The 19,302-nt window shown below is 55.2% G+C and overlaps 2 protein-coding genes across 4 annotated transcripts in view; both read right to left on the reverse strand.

The window, feature by feature from the left end:
• Positions 1-1,027: 1,027 nt before the first annotated feature.
• LOC119847879 (sulfotransferase 2B1-like) overlaps positions 1,028-19,302 on the reverse strand; it is a 41,689-nt gene continuing 23,414 nt past the window's right edge. Inside the window, exons 5-7 of one of the 3 annotated variants that reach the window (XM_043501998.1) lie at positions 18,927-19,107; positions 18,640-18,754; positions 5,408-5,558 (exon numbers count right to left, since the gene is read on the reverse strand). In XM_043501998.1, coding sequence (XP_043357933.1) covers positions 18,645-18,754; positions 18,927-19,107 — 291 coding nt within the window. In that variant the 3' untranslated portion in view covers positions 5,408-5,558; positions 18,640-18,644. Of the gene's footprint in view, positions 1,136-5,407; positions 5,559-18,471; positions 18,755-18,926; positions 19,108-19,302 lie in introns of those variants that run through there. The other 2 variants (XM_043501999.1, XM_038383069.2) reach the window with 2 other exon arrangements.
• On the reverse strand, positions 5,552-8,424 carry LOC119847880 (sulfotransferase 2B1-like). Its single transcript, XM_038383070.2, is given in 6 exon segments — positions 5,552-5,688; positions 5,879-6,059; positions 6,654-6,748; positions 7,153-7,279; positions 7,576-7,784; positions 8,208-8,424. Coding segments are annotated over 6 exon segments (858 nt in total). The 5' UTR covers positions 8,344-8,424; the 3' UTR covers positions 5,552-5,578.

Genomic DNA, 19,302 nt, shown 5'->3' on the forward strand with positions numbered 1-19,302 from the left:
GGGACCTCATTGGGAACCTCGATCTGTCTGTTCTGTGTAACAGGAACTTCACTGGGGACCTTGATCTCTGGATTCTGGATGACAGGGAGATCGTTGGGGACCTCAATAATATTTGTACTCTTGACCTCGATGACAACTTTGGGTGCCAGAGTGGTCACAGGGCATTCATTGGGGATCCCTGTCACCTTGAAGAAATCCATCTGGAAGATCTAGCACCCTGGAACCCCAACATTGGCTGTCTGCCTAATGTTGAGGATAGCTTTGGTGCGGGAGCCGGGGATGTGTTTGACCAGCCCAAGATGAGCTGGACAGGTGAGTGGGTCGCAGGGTGGAAGGTTATCTTGGCATCCCAAGTTCTCCCTCAGAGCACTGGGTGGAGCACAAACTCTGGCTGCTTCGATGGGGTCTGCTTTCATGTGGAGGAGGGGTCCCTGCTCCTTTTGGTTGGTTCCCCCTTGTCCCAGTATGTCTGAACAGTTTAATGTTCAGTAATCAGTAAAAATCAGTAAATCAGTAAAAGCTATAACTTTCCTTTCACTCACTCATCCATTCACACACACTCACAAGTTCTACAAGGTTATTATTATAGTTACCAGCCTAGGAGTTGCTCAGGCCAAGTCACTTGCGAGATGGCCAGGACACAAGGATGGAGCCGGGCCTTGTCAGATGTGCATCCGATGCTCCTGGAAGTTGGTTGCAGAAACAGACCCAAAGTCCTCAGTCTTTAGGGGCTGTCTTTATAGGGATCCATCCTCATGCAAGTTTACGGGGTTTACCTCGTCATGCTGTTCTCACGTTTGAAGTGATAGTCAATCACACAGATGGTACAGCAATGATGGTTCTCTTCAGTTCTTCAGCCCCCTAGTCCTTGGGGCGGTTGGGGTGGATTCTGGTGTGTCCTCAGGCTTATCGCCCAGTGCATTCTTCGGCCACACGGTTCTGTCCTTTATTATGATTCTAAGGCCTCCACCTTTTATTACTCATCCAAACAGACAACCACAATCACACTCTATATTTCACATAACACATTTCCTATCACATCTGCATTTTATTACCAAGTCCTTCTTTAACAAAACCATTCTGAAATCTCTGGGGCACGACAGGCTGCAATAGACCTATTCATACCACGTGTTACATATGACAAGAAAACAAGCAGGATAAAAATGCAAGAGTGGGGTGTGACGTTATGAGTGTAATATAATATTTCATTGACAGGTGACAGGGCCAGAAAGGGTTAATTAACTCACGGACTGACCTGACTCATGGACAAACTTTAGGAATTGGTTAGGAAGACATGTAAATGAATAGAGCTTTGAAATGTAGCCTGCATTGTTAGAGGTAGAAGAGTACATGTTTGCTCAGGTCTTGTGATGTAAGCAAACAAGTCTTGTCTATTCCTACAGCTTTGATTCAAAGATCAAAAAAAGGAATATTAACATTTAGGAAGACACTTGAGTGAAATAGTATTATTGTCTATATGTCTCTTTGAAGGTTGTGGAACCTGTATCTGAACTGTTTAATGGATAAATTATCCTGTGCTAATCGTCATGATGTTTGGGAGAAGGAAAGTTAAGCCTATTGTTTGCTCAGGCTAAAAGGCTGCAGGAAATGTATAAAAACCCTGGGACACGATCCTTCTTCTTCTCAGATCTGCTTTGGGTTTCAAGAAGATCCCCAGTCACTGACTGGAGTCACCCTGGATATGGACATTGGACTATAACCTGTGGACTGTTTCTAACAGGACTTTTGACAGCTACAAAGCTCATCTCTGCTCTGTATCTGAACCTCAAGAATTGAATTCAAGTCTGTCTGTATATTGACCTTTTAACCAACATGCTCTCTCTTTTCTTTTTTAATAATTTTTAGTTTAGTTAATAAGAATTGGCTATAAGCCAAAGTATTTTGGGTAAGATCTAAGTTATAATTGGACCTGGGTCTGGGGCCTGATCCTTTGGGATTGGGAGAACCTTTTATTTATTATGGTGAGATAAGATGTTCAGTCACCATCATTATATCTGACGTGTGTCTGGAGGGAGGCCTGAGGCTGGGGACTTGAAGGGAACTGCGTTATTTGACTTCTGAGTAACCATGCGTAAGCTTATGCTCTAATAAATTTGTTAGTCTCTAAGGTGCCACAAGTACTCCTTTTCTTTTTGCGAATACAGACTAACACGGCTGCTACTCTGAAACCTAAGGTCGTATAGAAGCTGTTTTCTGCGGGCTGGGTAAATCTAAGTATTGGAATATCCACCAGCTTTTGGGGTTTGTCTGCCCCGTTCTGTTTGCAGTTCACTCTAATTCAGTGACCTCAGCTGTCTCCCACGGCCACTTGTTACATATGAAAAGAAAACAAGCAAGATAAAAATGCAAGAGTGGGGCTTACCAGATCTCATTCCTGAGTTCAGGAAAACAGTTGTAACAGTAATTGTCCTTAATGATAATCTTAATCACTTTAGAACAGGATGTTTCGGGATGTGCTTCTACAATTAACATTTCGGGATGTGCTTCTACAATTAACATTGTTTGGAGTAGAACTCCAGGGTGCACGGATTTTAGGAATTCCGGTCATTGTGACAGAACAGTATCCCAAAGGCCTTGGAAGCACCGTGCAAGAAATTGATTTAACTACAATTAACATAGAGCTTTGAACTGACAGGCATAATTCAATTAGCACAGACTCAGCAAGCTGAGAGGCATATTTCTTTCTAATGGCCAGACCAAATCTGGGCTATGAGAGCCAATCTTTCTGATACTCTCCCATAACATAAATGTATTAATTATTACTTTAATCCAACAATGATAGTATCCCCACCCGCCCAGCCAGGGGAAGCACAGAACTGGACCGAGTAGTATCAGGATGGGATCAGGTAGAGTGGTTCTCTCTGGGCTGGAACAGAGCTGCAGAGCTGCAGCCACCTCTGGGGCAGGGCAGCCAGGGAACAGCTGCATAGTGACACCGCTTGGGGATGGCTCGCACGGCGCTGAGATGCAGCCACCGCTGGAGTGGACACCTAGGCTCCCTTTGACCACCCCTGAGACAAGCTGGACAGGTGAGTGGGTTGCAGGGTGGGAGGTTATCTCAGCATCTCACATTCTCCCTCAGAACACTGGGTGGATCGCAAACTGGCTGCTTAAAAAGGGTCTGGTTTCATGTGGGGGGGGGGTCTCTGCTCCTTTTGGTAGGTTCCCCCTTGCCCCAGTACAGCCCTGGACCTCAGCACTCAGATGGGAGCCGAGCCCCCTGCACTGGGCGACACAGAGACCTTCATGTCCTTAACCTGGAGCTAGGGGCTGGTGGTTGGGGCTGGAGTGATTCCAGGCCAGGCCTCGAGACAGAGTGAGCTACTCAGGGACATCTGGATACAAGGACCAGCAATGCCCCAGGAGACCCCCAATACACCTCAAGTGAAACCTCCCTCCCAGCACGGGGGCCATGGCCCAAGGTATGTGAAAGGCTCTGGCAGCAGCTGCTCAGTCTTGGGTTTGCAATGGAGTCAACACCTGCCATTTCCTACCTAGAGCAGGATAGAACCCAGGAGTCCTGTCTCCCATCCCCCTGCTCTTACCCACCCAATCCCATCATCCCCCATTCCATTTTGATCAGGTCCCACCTCCACGTGCAGACACTAAAGGGTTAAGCAGCTGCAGATCCCTGTGGCATACAGGGCTGCTGCCCCATTTACTCAACTAATCCCAGCTGGGATCCTCCTTCTTTCTGGCCCAGGGCCCGGCCCATCTCCCAGCCCCTACAAGAGGAGGTGTGGGAGGGGCACAGGTGGCTGTAACCACCAAACCCCACTCCTCCGCCAGAGCTGGGGAGAGACCCCAGGAGTCCTGGCGCCCAGCACTCCTCCCCACACCACTCCGGCCCTGTTCTAACCACTAGACCCCACTCCCCTCCCAGAGCCAGGCAAGAGCCCTGCTGTGTGCCACATTCTCCTGTAGTAAGGGCGTGGGCCGCTGCCATGGGAGACATCGGGTGACGCTGTGGGGTCGAGGGGTGGGGGCGGTGCAGCCCAGGTGGCCACATCCCCCTCTGCCTCGGGCCCCGGGCTCGGGACAAGGACAGGCAGGGTGGGGACAACACCCCTCTGCCCCGACGGCCAATATTCACCGAGCAGAGGAGCGAGTCAGCCATTGGCCAGGCTGGGCCGAGCGCATCCAACTCCAGTCACGCCGCGTGGGCAAACAGGAGGAATCCAGCCTGGGCGGGGTGCAGAGGCAGGCGGCCGGAGGCCTGGGGAGCAGGGCTGGGTGAGCCCCCATCGCGCACGGGCAGCTGCGAGCATAGAGCCGGATGAACCCGGCAGGGACGAGCCATCGGGCCCAGGCTCAGAAAACTGCTGGCGAGACCCTTCGCACTTGGGGCTCTACCCCCATGGGGATGCTCCTCTCTGCAGCCCCCGCCCGCTCCCTCATCCCCAGCACCATGACACAGGCCATTTGGCTTCTCCCAAGGCCCTGCCCGCCCTGCCCAGCGTCTCTCCAGCGCTCTCAGCTGTCGGCTCCTGCTGCCCATAGACCTGCCTAGCTGGCCACCAGTGCGACCCGTTCCCGAGCCAGCCCCTCCGCACTCTCCCCACACCTGGAGCCATCTGCAAGGCCGCTGTGGTCACCCTCCAATCTTGCCTTGGCCGGGAGACCGGCAAAACACTTGACAACAGTGGGCTGCCTGTCACGCTGACCAGTGCCAGATGCTCCCCAACTCGCCAGCCAGTTTGTCCATCGGTCTCCATCTGGTGCTTCCTCTCTTAGCTTGTCAGCTCTTTGGGGTGCGACTGTCTGTTTGCTCTGTGTTTGTACAGCGCCAAGCGCAAGAGGGTCCTGGGCCATGACTGGGGTCCTAGGCACTCCTGGAATACACCTAATAAATAATGTACAGTGTCTAGCGCAAGGGGGTCCTGGGCCATGATGGGGTCCTAGGCACTCCTGTAATGAGGCACACCTAATAAACCGCCTCCCAATCGGTGTTGGGGGCAAACACCCCCACTAGTCCGAAGATGGTGCTGGACAGTCTGGGACCGGGCTGATCTGTTGGGTTCCTGCGCTAGCCGGGAGGGGATTCCATGGCCCAGCAGAGCCCTGTGTTCCTGCCAACACCTCACGCTCTTGGGATGGCCCACGGATTCACCCTCCGCATCATGGACTCCAAGGTGTGGGAAGCCCCCCACCACACCTCCATGGGCCCGCACACACTAGGGCCCAGGCTACCTCCAGTGGATCACCCTTTTGGCCCTGTCTTGCCATTGACTTCCCTAGGGGTGGAGCTGCGTAGGGCTGATGCCTCCTTGCCTGGGGTGACAGCATCCTGGGCCCTGGGGGTGTTGCTGGGCGCTACCTAAGACGTTAGACTAAAAATCCAAATCCTCCTGCTGGAAAGTTGCCACGTCACCTGGTTTTATTTCTTAGAATCCAGAGCCGACGTCTCCTGGACACACGCCCAGCCCAGCTCTGCCTACTGCAGATGCGCTAGTGACGCTGCCCCAGGGGGCATCTCCCAGGGCACAATAAGCACAGCAGCACGTGGGTGGCGCAGGGCCGGTGCATTGCGGGCCCAGATGGGGCAGGCGCGGGGCTGTCAGTCCCAGGGGAAGGTCATGCCCAGACCCTGCATCCGCTCCCGGTAAACAGTGTTAAATCGTTGGCTCTGCGCCACCGAGAGATGGTTCCTCCAGTCGCCGCAGATCCCTGCAAACAATAGGGCACATGGTCTAGGGTGCCCCTCACTCCCAACCCACAGCCCCTGCTCCCCACCTCTGCCCTCGCACGCTCTGCTGGTGCCCCTCACTCCGGACCTGCAGCCCCAGGCTCTCCCGGCCCTTCTTCACGCACCTCAGTGCCAACTCGCAGCCCCCTGCTAGCCCAGGCCTGGACTCACCTTTCCTCAAGAGCTCCCCCTTCTCGTGGTCCATGTACTGGTCCCACAACTGCGAGTAGTTGGACATTTTGTTCCCCTTCATGCTCTGGAAGGAGGCGTTCTTCACTACCGCGGCCACTTGCTCCTCACTCAGCTCCTTCCCCACAAAGTGGCACATTCTCTGCACACTGCCCTGCGGATCCTGGGGGAGACACCAGGGTGAGGCTAGGGTGACAATTTTATGGTCCCCATGTCCCTCAGTTCCCTTCCCCCCCTCCCCACAGGGTACTGCTCCCCCCTGGGTGCTGAGGAAGAGACCCCTTCAAGGGCAGACGGCCTTGGTCATGAGCCACGTTGGCCACCTGATGTCACACCCTGTTCCAGGCCAGGGGCAGAGGAATGCAAAGTCCAGGAGGAGCCAACATCCGGGCATGGATGCCTGGGCCGGGGGAATTGGGGCTGGCAACACCCCAGAACATCACCTGGCTGGGGGTCTCGAGCGGGATTATGTGTGGGCCTGGCTCAGGGTGGGGTCACATGTGGGGGTGGCTCTAAGGATGGGGTTACGTGTGGGCATGGCTCGGGGTGAGGTTCTGTGTGGGAGTGTCCCTAGGGGTGGGATTATGTGTGGGCATGGCTCAGGGGTGGGGGTGACTCCAGGGGTGGGGTCACATGTGGGGGTGGCTCTAAGGACGGGGTTCTGTGTGGCCATGGCTCAGGGGTGGGTTTCTGTGTGGGAGTGTCCCTAGGGGTGGGGTTATGTGCGGGCATGGCGCAAACGGCGGGATTTCCCTGCCTGCTGCAGCTCCTCGTAGGTGATGGGGAAGAAGTTCTCGTTGCCCTTCAGCCCCATCCAGCCGGTGACGTGGTCGAACCAGGAGCCGAAGGCCACTGTGCAGGGGAGAGCGCCACGGTGACCCCAGACTCGGCTCCACCCGGCCCCTCCACCCAGTGTTTAATTTAGAATTAAAGCGGTGCTGGGGCTCAAGCAATTTTTTACATTCCTAACGGATGCAGCAAGGCCGGCGGTGCCGGGGCTCTGAACTGCCAAGCCCAGAGGTGTCAGGGCCCTGCACAAATTCAGCGCTTCCTCCACCTCCGTCCCGCCCCGGTGCTGGGCCGCGAGCCGCTGGAAGCAGTGCTGGGCCCTGCGCAAAGGGCAACTCAGCGCTGGCTGGGGATGCGCAGACTGGAGCACAGCAGGGCGTGGCTGGGAGCCCAGGCATCGGGCGAGAGGAGGCTGCCTGCATATCCCTGACTGCAGCAGGGCCCCGAGGGCCCCCGGTGCTGCTCACCCTTCCCGCTCAGGAAGTCCTCGAGGAAGGAGTCCAGGGATCCCGGGGTCTTGAAGAGGCGCAGCCCTTTGGAGAAGTGGTAGAGCGAGACCAGGACGTCCTTGGGGCAGCGCAGGGTGTAGATGATCTGGGGGGAGGGGAGGGATCAGAGCAGACTGGGGCAGCGGTGGGTGTGTCACTGCCGGAGGATTATGCTAATGATCAGGGAACGGGATTCCCAAGGGAATCCGGCAATTAGCCACCAGCCCCAGGGTTCTCACGGCCCCGCCCCTGGCTGGCGGCTCTTTGCCCAAGGGGACCAGTCACACGCCCACATTGGTGTAACTCAACCGCCAGCAGCCCTCGATTCACCCCCCTCCCGACACACAGCCCTGCCAGGGCCCCTCAATCCCAACCCGCAGCCCCTGCTCTCCCGCCTCTCACCTTGGCCTTGGAGCGCTGCAGGGACTTGGGGAAGAGCTGCACGGGGAGGTGGGAGCAGAGCAGCTGGGGCGGGGAGTATTTCACGGCAGCCCCCAGCCCCAGGTGATTCTCCAGCTAGGGTGCCCGCTCCCAGTTCAGTATGCTGCGCAGCCAGCCGTGGTCCCCGTCACAACGGATCAGACTCAGGATCTCCAACATCCAGTTAGTGCCTGGGGATGAAAGGGCTAATGGGCCTGAAACAATCCCTCAACCTGCTGGGTCCCCCTCCGCTCCCAGAGCCGGGGAGAGAACCCAGGAGTCCTGGCTCCCAGCCCCCAACTGAGATGCACAGATAGTGCTAAATCCAAAACTCTTGTTTTGCTGTGTCAGGGGTCTCCTGGCTCTGGAGAAAGCCTGCGATCAGAGTGCATCTGCAGAGAGCCAGCCTAGCGCCAGGTGGGCGAGTTGGGCCCCAGGGAGCAGCCTGTTTTGTCTCGCTCTGTGATGGGGGTATGAGTGCCTGGGGTCTGGCATCGAGGAAATCAGGTCATGTGACGTTGCAGCCTTCCAGCTACCAGGTTTAGTGTTTCCATCTAATGTCCATGTGTGTGTGTCTGGAACTACCCCACCCCCCAACCGCCGCTCTCCCCTACCTGACTTGGGGTAGGTGACGTTGAAGACGTCATCGTCCTGCACCTGGAATTCATTCTCCACGTAGCTCAGCTCCTCGGGGGAGTAATCCAGGCATGGGAACAGCACCCCCATGTGGGTGAAGTATTCATGCGCCATGGCAGGGCTGGGACAGAGACAGACCTCCTGGCGTCAGTGCTGGCCCCCGTGTGACACTAGGGGACATCACGCTGCAGGGGGCTCAGTAGGAGCCATGCCCACACATAACCCCACCCCTAGGGACACTCCCACACATAACCCTGCCCCTGAGCCATGCCCACACATAACCCCGCTCCTAGGCTCGTGGCTCCCAGCTGCCTGCCCCTGGCAGGTCTTTGTGCCCCTTCCCAGCTGAGTCAGGTGCCCGGGGTCCAGGGCCGGCCCCAGGCACCAGCGTTCCCAGCAGGTGCTTGCAGCGGCAGCTAGAAAGGGGTGGGAGTGTTTCCGCTATTGCCGCCGGCGACCCCTCTGTTCTGCCGGCCGGGGCAGCAATTCGGTGGCCGCTCTCCCTTTTGCTGGCCAGGGCGGCAGGTTTTTTCATTACTTGGAGCGGCAAAAACTGTAGATCCGGCCCTGCCAGGATCTGGTGTGGGAGTGGAGGGGGCAGGCGTGTGGCAGATCCTGTCAATCCCCCCCCCAGGAAAGGTCGCTTTCATGGCAGTGTATATAAATCTCCCCACTGTATTTTCCACCAAATGCATCCGATGAAGTGAGCTGTAGCTCACGAAAGCTTATGCTCAAATAAATTTGTTAGTCTCTAAGGTGCCACAAGTCCTCCTTTTCTTTTTTCTATAATATCTGGTTTCACTTCCTGCACCAGTAGCTCTAGTTCCTCCATTTTGTTACTGAGACTCCTCGCATTGGTGTACAAACATCTTAATTTTTGCTGTTTGGCCTCGCTCACATTTTGGACCCTATTAGGCACAGTCATTCTACAGCCAGTATAACCTATTAGACTAGTATCCACACCGCCCTCGCTCCTTATATACATTCTCCTACCCACGGCTGTATCCTTTCTTACTTCATCTTCTTCCCTCTCAATGCTAAAATCTGACGTGGAGTTTACCTGGACATCTCCCAACCATCTCCCCCAAATTCATAGTTTAAAGCTCTCTTTATCAGTTGTGCCAGCCTCCATCTTAGAAGTCTATTTCCTTCCTTACTCAGATGAAGTCCATCCCGAGAGAACTGTCCTCTGTCTGTGAATGCCTCCCAGTGGCCATACATCCCAAAGCCCTCCTTATAGCACCACTGCCTGAGCCATCTGTTGATAGTCATAATCTTGTCACACCTTTGTTGCCCTTCTCTAGGAACAGGCAGAATCCCACTAAAGATCATCTGAGCCTCGATTTCCTTAAGCGTCTTCCCCAGCCTAGCATAGTCTCCCTTAATACTTTCCAGTGAGAATCTAGCCGTATCATTTGTTCCCACATGAAGGATAATTAGGGGATTCTTTCCCGCTCCCTTTAGGATCCTTTTCAACCTCAGGTCTACAGCCTGTATCTTAGCACCTGGAAGACAGCATAACCTTCTATTCTCTGGATCAGCTCTGGTTACACGCCTGTCTGTTCATCTCAATAAAGAGTCCCCGATCACATAGACCTGCCTTTTCCTGGTGATGGTGCTATTCTCCAGTCTCTCCCCTGTTCCCTCTGGCTGCAAGTACTTTCCATTCCTATTCTCCCTTATAATACTCTTCAACCCATCCTGTATCCTCCTGGGGCTCATATTTGGTGTAGTCTTCCCCTTTTCCTATAGGACTAGCTGCTCTTCTCTTCTTCCTTGCCCTTCCACCTTCAGCGACTACCTGCTGAGCCCCTTCTTCATTTTCCAACTCTGCAAACGTGTTCCTAAGCTCCATTTCTCCTTCACTAGCCCATCTTTTCCTCTGCCTGGTTCTTTCAGTCACATGCTTCCACTGACCACTTTCCTCACCCAGTCTCCCCTCAAAATTCCCCAGCCCTGCTTCCATCTGTGAGTCTCAACTTTTCCCTTCAGATACCTCATGTCTTTGCTCCATCATCTGCTCAAACCCCTTCCTAAACTCAACCAGACTTTCCACCTGCATCTCCAAACCTCGGATCTTTTCCTCCATCAGCTCTATCAGACGGCATTTCATGCAGAAAAAACTCCTCCAAGATCATGTACATACCATAGCTTCCACATCCAGTCATTATCATTGTGTCTTCCACTACAGGAGTCACTCCCACTGCTGCTTCCGTATCTGTCACAGCCTTCCCACCTAAGTCCTGTTCATCTCGGAAACACAAGCCACACCAAAAACCCACCCCCCACAGCAAAAACAAACCCCAAACAAGCACCACAATACAAACTCCCCTTAAAAACTCCCACTCAAACTCCCGTTTACAGCTCTGTTTGCTAGCGCCTGTGCCACTGCAGCTGTCTGTGAAAGGGAGTGTGTGAGATGGGGAGTGTGTGTGGGTCTCCCCAAGTTCCCCTGGCTTCAGACCCTTCCTCACTCACCACCCAGGTCCCGTTGCTCCAGCGTTGCTGACTTGCTTCCACTGAGCACCTGGTGGATCTCCGGTATCTTTATCCCCTAGGGGGGTTGGGCTGGCAAACACAACCTGCCCTCCCACAGGGCGATGGGCCCCGGTGTCTCCATCCCACCTGCCATGCTGGGGTCTGGCTGGAGGCCCAGGGCATTGGGGCCATACTGTCCCCAACCCAGGGATGGAGCCGTGGGCTGTTTATCTGTGACTTGAAGCATGGATTTGACCGGAGGGCGCTGGCTCATTAGTGGAATCGCTTCCTGAATGAGATAGCCTGAGGGGGTCGGGGCGGGGCGGGGCGGGGGGAGGAAAAGCCTCAATGACATCAGGGTCTGTGTGTGCAGAGGCAGAGGCAAACTCACAGCCATGAGGCCAGGGGGATGGGCCTGTCCCAGCCAGGGGCATGGCAGGCTGGCAGTCAGGGCCCAGTGGTGACGTGGAGCAGGAAGGGCTTGGAGTCAGTGCTGCTCCTCTTTCCCCCTCCAGTCGGTGTTTGCCGAAGCAGCTCCCCATTCAACTGAACATCCCCATCCGGGGTCCCTGTCCCTTGTCCAGGTGTGGGGCCAAGGGCAAGACTTCTGTGCCTTTGGGGCATCGTGCCCACTCCTGCCTGCAAATTTAATCCTGTGCTCCTGAGGGCAGTCACCTGCACCCCACCACACGCTCCCCAGACAGACCCAGGCTCCCCTGCAAGTCCCAGGATCCACTGCCCTGAGTGGGGCCTGTGACAAAGTTGGGCATTTTTGTCGTGTTTTACATGAACATTGTGTGTCTCAGTTTCCCTGTGTTGCCTGTTTGACAATGTGGTGGGAGAGGGTTTGTTGTTGCAGAGGACAAGGTGTGATCTCGCCTAGCAGCCAGGACCCCGGACAACAGCCAGGAGATGGGGTACCCTAGCGACCGGTGACGTGGTGACCAGGAGACCTAGCCCAGCTCGGCATCAGCTGGGTCTGGCCAGTGGGAGGACAAAGGGCTGTGCAGAGAAGAGAGAGGGGAACAAAGGACGGAGGAGAGTAAATGGAGGACAAAGGACAGGGGAGGAGCTGTTGGGGAAGGGGATATAGGATGCTCGGCTGGAAGGAGGGGGCTTGGGACTGGAGAGGGAGCAGGCAGAGTCCCCCCCGGATGCAGGAGACACCTAGATGTGCTGTGCTGGGGGAGGCCAGGCCTGAGGCCCAAAGAGTTTCCTCTGCTGGGTTCAGATGCTCAATAAACCCTCCTGTGTTACGCTGGCGGAGAGTCGCTCCGGTCTGGAGATCAGGGGGCATTATTCCCTCTGGGCATGGAGGCCCCGGGGGTCCAGAGCGAGGGGACTCCCTGAGGGGGCCCACAGCGAGAGACAGGCGTGCTAAGGCTCAGAGAGGTGCGGTTCCAGGAGGCGGAGGGGCTTAACCCCGACAGAGAGTAGAGCCATAGGTGTTGACTCCATGGGTGCTCCGGGGCTGGAGCACCCATGGGGAAAAATTAGTGGGTGCTCTGCACCCACCGGCAGCCAAGCTCCCCGCCCCACCCCACCCCACCTCCTCCCCCCAGCGTGCCACATCCCCCTCCTCTGCCTACCTCCCAGCAGACAGCTGTAGCAAGCTCCGGGAGGGAGGGGGGAGGAGCAGGAATGTGGCACGCTCATGGGGGGGAGGTGGGGAAGAGGCGGGGCCAAGGCGGGGATTTGGGGAGGGAGTAGGAATGGGGCAGCGAAGGGGGGGGAGTTGGGGTGGGGACTTTGGGGAAGGGGTTGGAATGAGGTTGGGGGGCGGGGCAGGGGTGGAGTTGGGGCGGGGCCAGGGGCAGAGCGGGGGCTGAGCCCCACTGGCACCAGTAGAAGTCGGCGCCTACGAGTGGACCCCCAAGAAGGGCTGTCGCACTGAAGGGGGTTCCCCCCAGGGACTATATGGAGCCAAGAGAGCACAAGTCCTGTGAGTCTGTGACAGGACCCCAGGGGATTGGGGAACAGCACCAGGGAAGCGGGAGGAAGGTAGCTCAGCAAGACTGGATAGGGGCAGCAGGGGCGTCACCTCCCCCCCCCCGCAGTGAATTGAGCCTGGCCCACGTCTGGCCCCTGCATGCAGTGAATTGGAGGGGCTCAGCCAGGCTCCTAGGGGTCCTCAGGGTACTTTGGTTCCATTCCCAGCCCTTCCCAGCTCCTGGAGGGGTCAGTCTCCCTGGATCCCTGGGCCCTGGGCTAGTGACACAGTGATCAGCTTTTCTCCTCAGGTCTGGCTCAAGCACCAGGGATTAGCCATGGCTTCCATGTGCCCATGAGACAGGGAAGCCACCCCACAGCACCTGGATCAGCAAACAGCCCGTGGGAGGTGGATCAGACTCAAATCCTCCCCTCCCTGCGGTGGATTGGAGCTGGGTGCATGCCGCGTTTATTGTGAATACAGAAAGAATCAGAGGAAGCAATCAGTAAAAGCTATAACTTTCCTTTCACTCACTCATCCATTCACACACACTCACAAGTTCTGCAAGGTTATTATTATAGTTACCAGCCTAGGAGTTGCTCAGGCCAAGTCACTTGCGAGACGGCCAGGACACAAGGATGGAGCCGGGCCTTGTCAGATGTGCATCCGATGCTCCTGGAAGTTGGTTGCAGAAACAGACCCAAAGTCCTCAGTCTTTAGGGGCTGTCTTTATAGGGATCCATCCTCATGCAAGTTTACGGGGTTTACCTCGTCATGCTGTTCTCACGTTTGAAGTGATAGTCAATCACACAGATGGTACAGCAATGATGGTTCTCTTCAGTTCTTCAGCCCCCTAGTCCTTGGGGCGGTTGGGGTGGATTCTGGTGTGTCCTCAGGCTTATCGCCCAGTGCATTCTTCGGCCACACGGTTCTGTCGTTTATATGATTCTAAGGCCTCCACCTTTTATTACTCATCCAAACAGACAACCACAATCACACTCTATATTTCACATAACACATTTCCTATCACATCTGCATTTTGTTACCAAGTCCTTCTTTAACAAAACCATACTGAAATCTCTGGGGCATGATAGGCTCATATAGACCTATTCATACCACGTGTTACATATGACAAGAAAACAAGCAGGGTAAAAATGCAAGAGTGGGGCTTACCAGATCTCATTCCTGAGTTCAGGAAAACAGTTGTAACAGTAGCTGTCCTTTATGACAGGTTTCAGAGTAGCAGCCGTGTTAGTCTGTATTCGCAAAAAGAATAGGAGTACTTGTGGCACCTTAGAGACTAACAAATTTATTAGAGCATAAGCTTTCGTGAGCTACAGCTCACTTCATCGATGCATCCGATGAAGTGAGCTGTAGCTCACGAAAGCTTATGCTCTAATAAATTTGTTAGTCTCTAAGGTGCCACAAGTACTCCTTTTCTTTTTGTCCTTTATGATAATCTTTTCACTTTAAAACAGGATGTTTTAGGATGCGCTTCTACAATTAACATAGACCTTGTAAACTGACAGGCATAATTCAATTAGCACAGAGAGGTATATTTCTTTCTAATGGTCAGGACAGATCTGGGGTCTGTTCTGGGCCAATCTTTCTCACACTTTCCATTAACATAAATGTATTAATTATTACTTTAATCCAACAATGATAGTATCCCCACCCACCCAGCCAGGGGAAGCACAGAACTGGACCGAGTAGTATCAGGGTGGGATCAGGTAGAGTGGTTCTCTCTGGGCTGAAACACAGCTGCAGCCACCTCTGGGGCAGGGCAGCCAGGGAACAGCCGCATAGTGACACCGCTTGGGGATGGCTCACCCAGCGCTGAGATGCAGCCACTGCTGGAGTGGACACCTAGGCTCCCTTTGACCACCCCGAGACAAGCTGGACAGGTGAGTGGGTCACAGGGTGGGAGGTTATCTCGGCATACCATGTTATCCCTCGGAGCACTGGGTAGATCGCAAACTGGTTGCTTCAAAAGGGTCTGATTTCATATGGGGGAGGGGTCCCTGCTCCTTTTGGTAGGTTCCCCCTTGCCCCAGTACAGCCCTGGACCCCAGCACTCAGATGGGAGCCGAGCCCCCTGCACTGGGCCACACAGAGACCTTCATGTCCTTAACCTGGAGCTAGGGGCTGGTGGTTGGGGCTGGAGTGATTCCAGGCCAGGCCTTGAGACAGTGTGAGCTACTCAGGGGTGTCTGGATACCAGGACCAGCAATGCCCCAGGAGCCCCCCAATACACCTCAAGTGAAACCTCCCTCCCAGCACGGGGGCCCTTGGACCAAGGTATGCAAAAGGCTCTGGCAGCAGCTGCTCAGCCTGGAGCCAACACTTGCCATTTCCCACCTAGAGTGGGATAGAACCCAGGAGTCCTGTCTCCCATCCCCCTGCTCTTACCCACCCGATCCCATTCTCCCATCGTCCCCCATTCCATTTTGATCAGGTCCCACCTCCACGTGCAGATACTAAAGGGTTAAGCAGCTGCAGATCCCTGTGGCATACAGGGCTGCTGCCCCATTTACTCAACTAATCTCAGCTGGGATCCTCCTTCCTGGGGAGGGAAGAGCCTCTGGCCTAGGGCCCAGCCCATCTCCCATTATCTACAAGAGGAGGTGTGGGAGGGGCACAGTTGCTGTAAGCACTAAACCCAACTTCTCTGCCAGAGCTGGGGATAGACCCCAGGAGTCCTGGCATCCAGTTCTCCCCCCCCCCCCCGACCCCCCCATTCTAACCACTAGACCCCGCTCCGGGGGAATTGCTCAACTTTGCCTGGAGACTGGTGTTCCCCAAGCACATGGGACTGAGGGTATAAAACAGAACCCAGGGGCCCCATGCTGGGCCTTTCTCCTGCCCCCACCTGCACTGCAATCAAGACACTCAGAAGAAGACTGAAGACTCCAACAGAGGAGACTGGCCAGGTTTCAAGAGTGAAAGCTGTGGACTATGAATTTCAATATCCAGTGTTTCAGAGTAGCAGCCGTGTTAGTCTGTATTCTCAAAAAGAAAAGGAGTACTTGTGGCACCTTAGAGACTAACAAATTTATTAGAGCATAAGCTTTCGTGAGCTACAGCTCACTTCATCGGATGCATTTGGTGGAAAAAACAGAGTAGAGATTTATATACACACACACAGAGAACATGAAACAATGGGTTTATCATACACACTGTAAGGAGAGTGATCACTTAAGATAAGCCATCACCAACAGCAGGGGGGGGAAGGAGGAAAACCTTTCATGGTGACAAGCAGGTAGGCTAATTCCAGCAGTTAACAAGAATATCAGAGGAACAGTGGGGGGTGGGGTGGGAGGGAGAAATACCATGGGGAAATAGTTTTACTTTGTGTAATGACTCATCCATTCCCAGTCTCTATTCAAGCCTAAGTTAATTGTATCCAGTTTGCAAATTAATTCCAATTCAGCAGTCTCTCGTTGGAGTCTGTTTTTGAAGCTTTTTTGTTGAAGTATAGCCACTCTTAGGTCTGTGATCGAGTGACCAGAGAGATTGAAGTGTTCTCCAACTGGTTTTTGATATCCAGTGAAGTGAGAAAAAGCGCTTAATCTAGATGTTGCCCAGTCTAATAGGGTTGAGCGTTTAGACTGCATGCTTACAGAATCATAGAACTGGAAGGGACTTCGAGAGGCCATCTAGTCCAGTCCCCTGCACTTATATTTTCTTTTGGTAACTAACTCTGCCTTTTTGCCTATCACTTAAAATCTCCCTTTTGTAGTCAATAAGCTTCTTTAACTGTTTATCTTTACCAGTGAGTTTGTATGCAGTGTGTGAAAAATCTCCTCAGGCTTGCAAAGGCTGGTGTATGTGCACTTTCTATTGATGAAGTGGTGAACCAATTAATAAATCTGCATTACTCGTCTTGAGCAGTGCAAGACGGCATATTCCTGAGGTGCAAGGCTGGGAGCTGGGGGAATTTGGCAGGTGCGTTTCCCTGTGAGATTCATAAGTGGCTCTGGGAACATTCAGGCAAGCTAGCTGGGTGTGGGGTCTCCCCATGCGGTTGTGCTGAGTGACCACAGCACCTGCAGGGGTTTGCTACTTGTCACTAGCAAGGCACAGTGAGAGACAGCCCGGGCTGGAGAGAGTTCAGGGGGTACAGCAGTCCCCCAGCCCCCAGGTTGCATCCCGGGGATCCCATCACAGGGTCCTGGGCCGAGACTGGGGTCCGAGGCACTCCTGGAATACACCTAATAAATAGCACTAAATGTGCAGTGACTGTGTCTGGGCGCCTGGGTGCTGCAGCTGTGCAGAAAATAAACAATATTAATGAACGATGCCCACTGGCACAAGAGGAACTGTGGATAAGAGGGCCAGGGATCAGTGGAGCCTGGAAGGTTTCCCCTCTTCAGAGGAGGGAAGGCCTGGAACAACCTACCTCCCAATCCGTGTTGGGGGCAAAGACCCTCACTAGTCCGAGGGCGGGGAGGTAGGGAAGAGAGAGGTGTGTGGGGGAGGGTGTTCGTTCCTGCTGCTCCCTGCTAGATGGGGTCATGTTCAGGGGCAGTGAGTTATATCTCCCCGTGGTGCCTTAGCACCAGAATATTCAGAGTCCAGGGGCCTAGCTCCACCAATATTTGGGGCAGGGTGTCTCCCCTGGCCCCACCTGCCACCCCCCAGAGTGTGTCCCCCAGCTCCCTCTTGCTGCTTTCCCTACCCCTGCCTCTGCCCTGCAGCTCCATGCTGCCTTCCTACATCAACTGCTGCCGTGGGGTCCTAGTGCCGCCACCTCGACTGCCAGGGCAGACTGACTGAGCCTGCCCTTCCACCTCAGACCCTTCCCTTTTCCAGCGGGACCCTCCACCAGCACAGGGCCCCCTGCCCGCAGTCACCGCTCCTGCCCCACTCTGGGCAAGGGGCAGCCCCATCCCTCGCCCCCAGTGAGGCTACAGGCAGGGGCAACAGCCGGGGAGGAGGCGCACGCCATGGGGGAGGTGAGGGAGATTCCTGGACCTGAGAGGGACCCTAAGAGCACATGCAGTGACAGTGGTGGGGGTGAGTGTGCTGCTGGGAGGGGGGAGGGGGTCTCCTCCCTCACAGCTCGCTGCTGCTGGCAGGGAAAGGGCTGGGGGGAGTCCTCCTGTCTGGCCCCTGTCCTGGAGTAGCCTGCCTGCACCCCAAACTCATCCCCACCCCAGAGCCCACACCCCCAGTCAGAGCCCTCCTCCCCCTGCACCCCAACCCTCTGCCCCAGCCTTGAGCCTCTCTAACCCCCCAAGCTCCCCAGTCCCAGACAGACTCCTCACCCCCTACACCTCTACTCTTGCCCCGAGCACCTCCCATCCCCCAAACTCCTCATCTGCAGCTACAGCCCTCCCTGCACCCCCTCCCATCTCCAAACTCCCTCCCAGAGCCTGCACCCCAATCCTCTGCCCCAGCCTAGGGCCTGCACCCCAGACCTCCTCCCCCACCCAAACACCCTCCCAGAGCCTTGGGCAGGTGGGGGGCAGAGTTTGGGCAGGGGCAGGTTCTGGGCACCACCAAAATTTCTACAAACCTGCCACCCCATGTCATGATCTGTTCATGGCAAACCCAGAGAACTTAGATTTAAAAAAACAAATCCTCTTGCTGGAAGGTTGCCGTGTCACCTGGTTTTATTTCTTAGACTCCAGAGGCCTGACGCACAGGAACCCAACTAGAGACAGCCAGAGCAGGCTGCTCCCTGAGGCACTGAGGCCCAACTCCCACGCCGTGCTCTAGGCTGGCTCTGTGCAAACCGAGTGCACCAGACCCAGCTTTCACACTTCCCTGCAGAGCCCCCTGCCTGCAAGCAGGACCAGGAAAACCCTGCCATGTACAGATTTTAAATACACCTCAGATGAGCCCTGCCGTGTGCACGCTGATCTCTGCTGGACACGCGCCCCAGCCCAGCTCTGCCTATTGCAGATGCGCTAGTGACGCTGCCCCAGGGGGCATCTCCCAGGGCACAATAAGCACAGCAGCACGTGGGTGCATTGCGGGCCCAGATGGGGCACGCACGGGGCCGTCAGTCCCAGGGGAAGGTCATGCCCAGACCCTGCATCCGCTCCCGGTAAACAGTGTCGAATCGTTGGCTCTGCACCTCCGAGAAATGGTTCCTCCAGTCGCCGCAGATCCCTGCAAACCACAGGGGACATGGTGTAGGGTGTCCCTGCTCCCCAGTCCTACCCCTGCAAGCTCTGCCCATGCCCCTCACTCCGGACCTGCAGCCCCACGTCTCCCAGCCCTGCCTCATGCAGCTCTGCCAGTGCCCCTTAATCCTGGCCCGCAGCCCCCACCCTGGACTCACCTTTCCTCAAGAGCTCCCCCTTCTCGTGGTCCATGTACTTCTCCTCCACCTGGGAGAAGTTGGACATTTTGTTTCCCTTCATGCTCTGGAAGGAGGCGTTCTCCACCACCGCAGCCACTTGCTCCTCACTCAGCTCCTTCCCCAGGAAGTGGCAGATTCTCCGCACGCTGCCCAGTGGATCCTGGGGGAGACACCCACTTCCATGAAGGGTGGGATCTGGGGTGACTTTATTATGGTCCATGTGTGCCTCAGTTTCCCCACCGGAAAGGTACTGCTCCGCACTGGGTCTAGACAAACAGACGCCTCTGAGGGCAGAGGACCTTGGCCACAAGCCACATTGGCTGCCTGGGGCATGGTTTAGTGTGGGTTTGGCTCA

Source organism: Dermochelys coriacea, chromosome 24 (genome assembly GCF_009764565.3).
Source record: "Dermochelys coriacea isolate rDerCor1 chromosome 24, rDerCor1.pri.v4, whole genome shotgun sequence".
Lineage (NCBI taxonomy): Eukaryota > Metazoa > Chordata > Testudines > Dermochelyidae > Dermochelys > Dermochelys coriacea.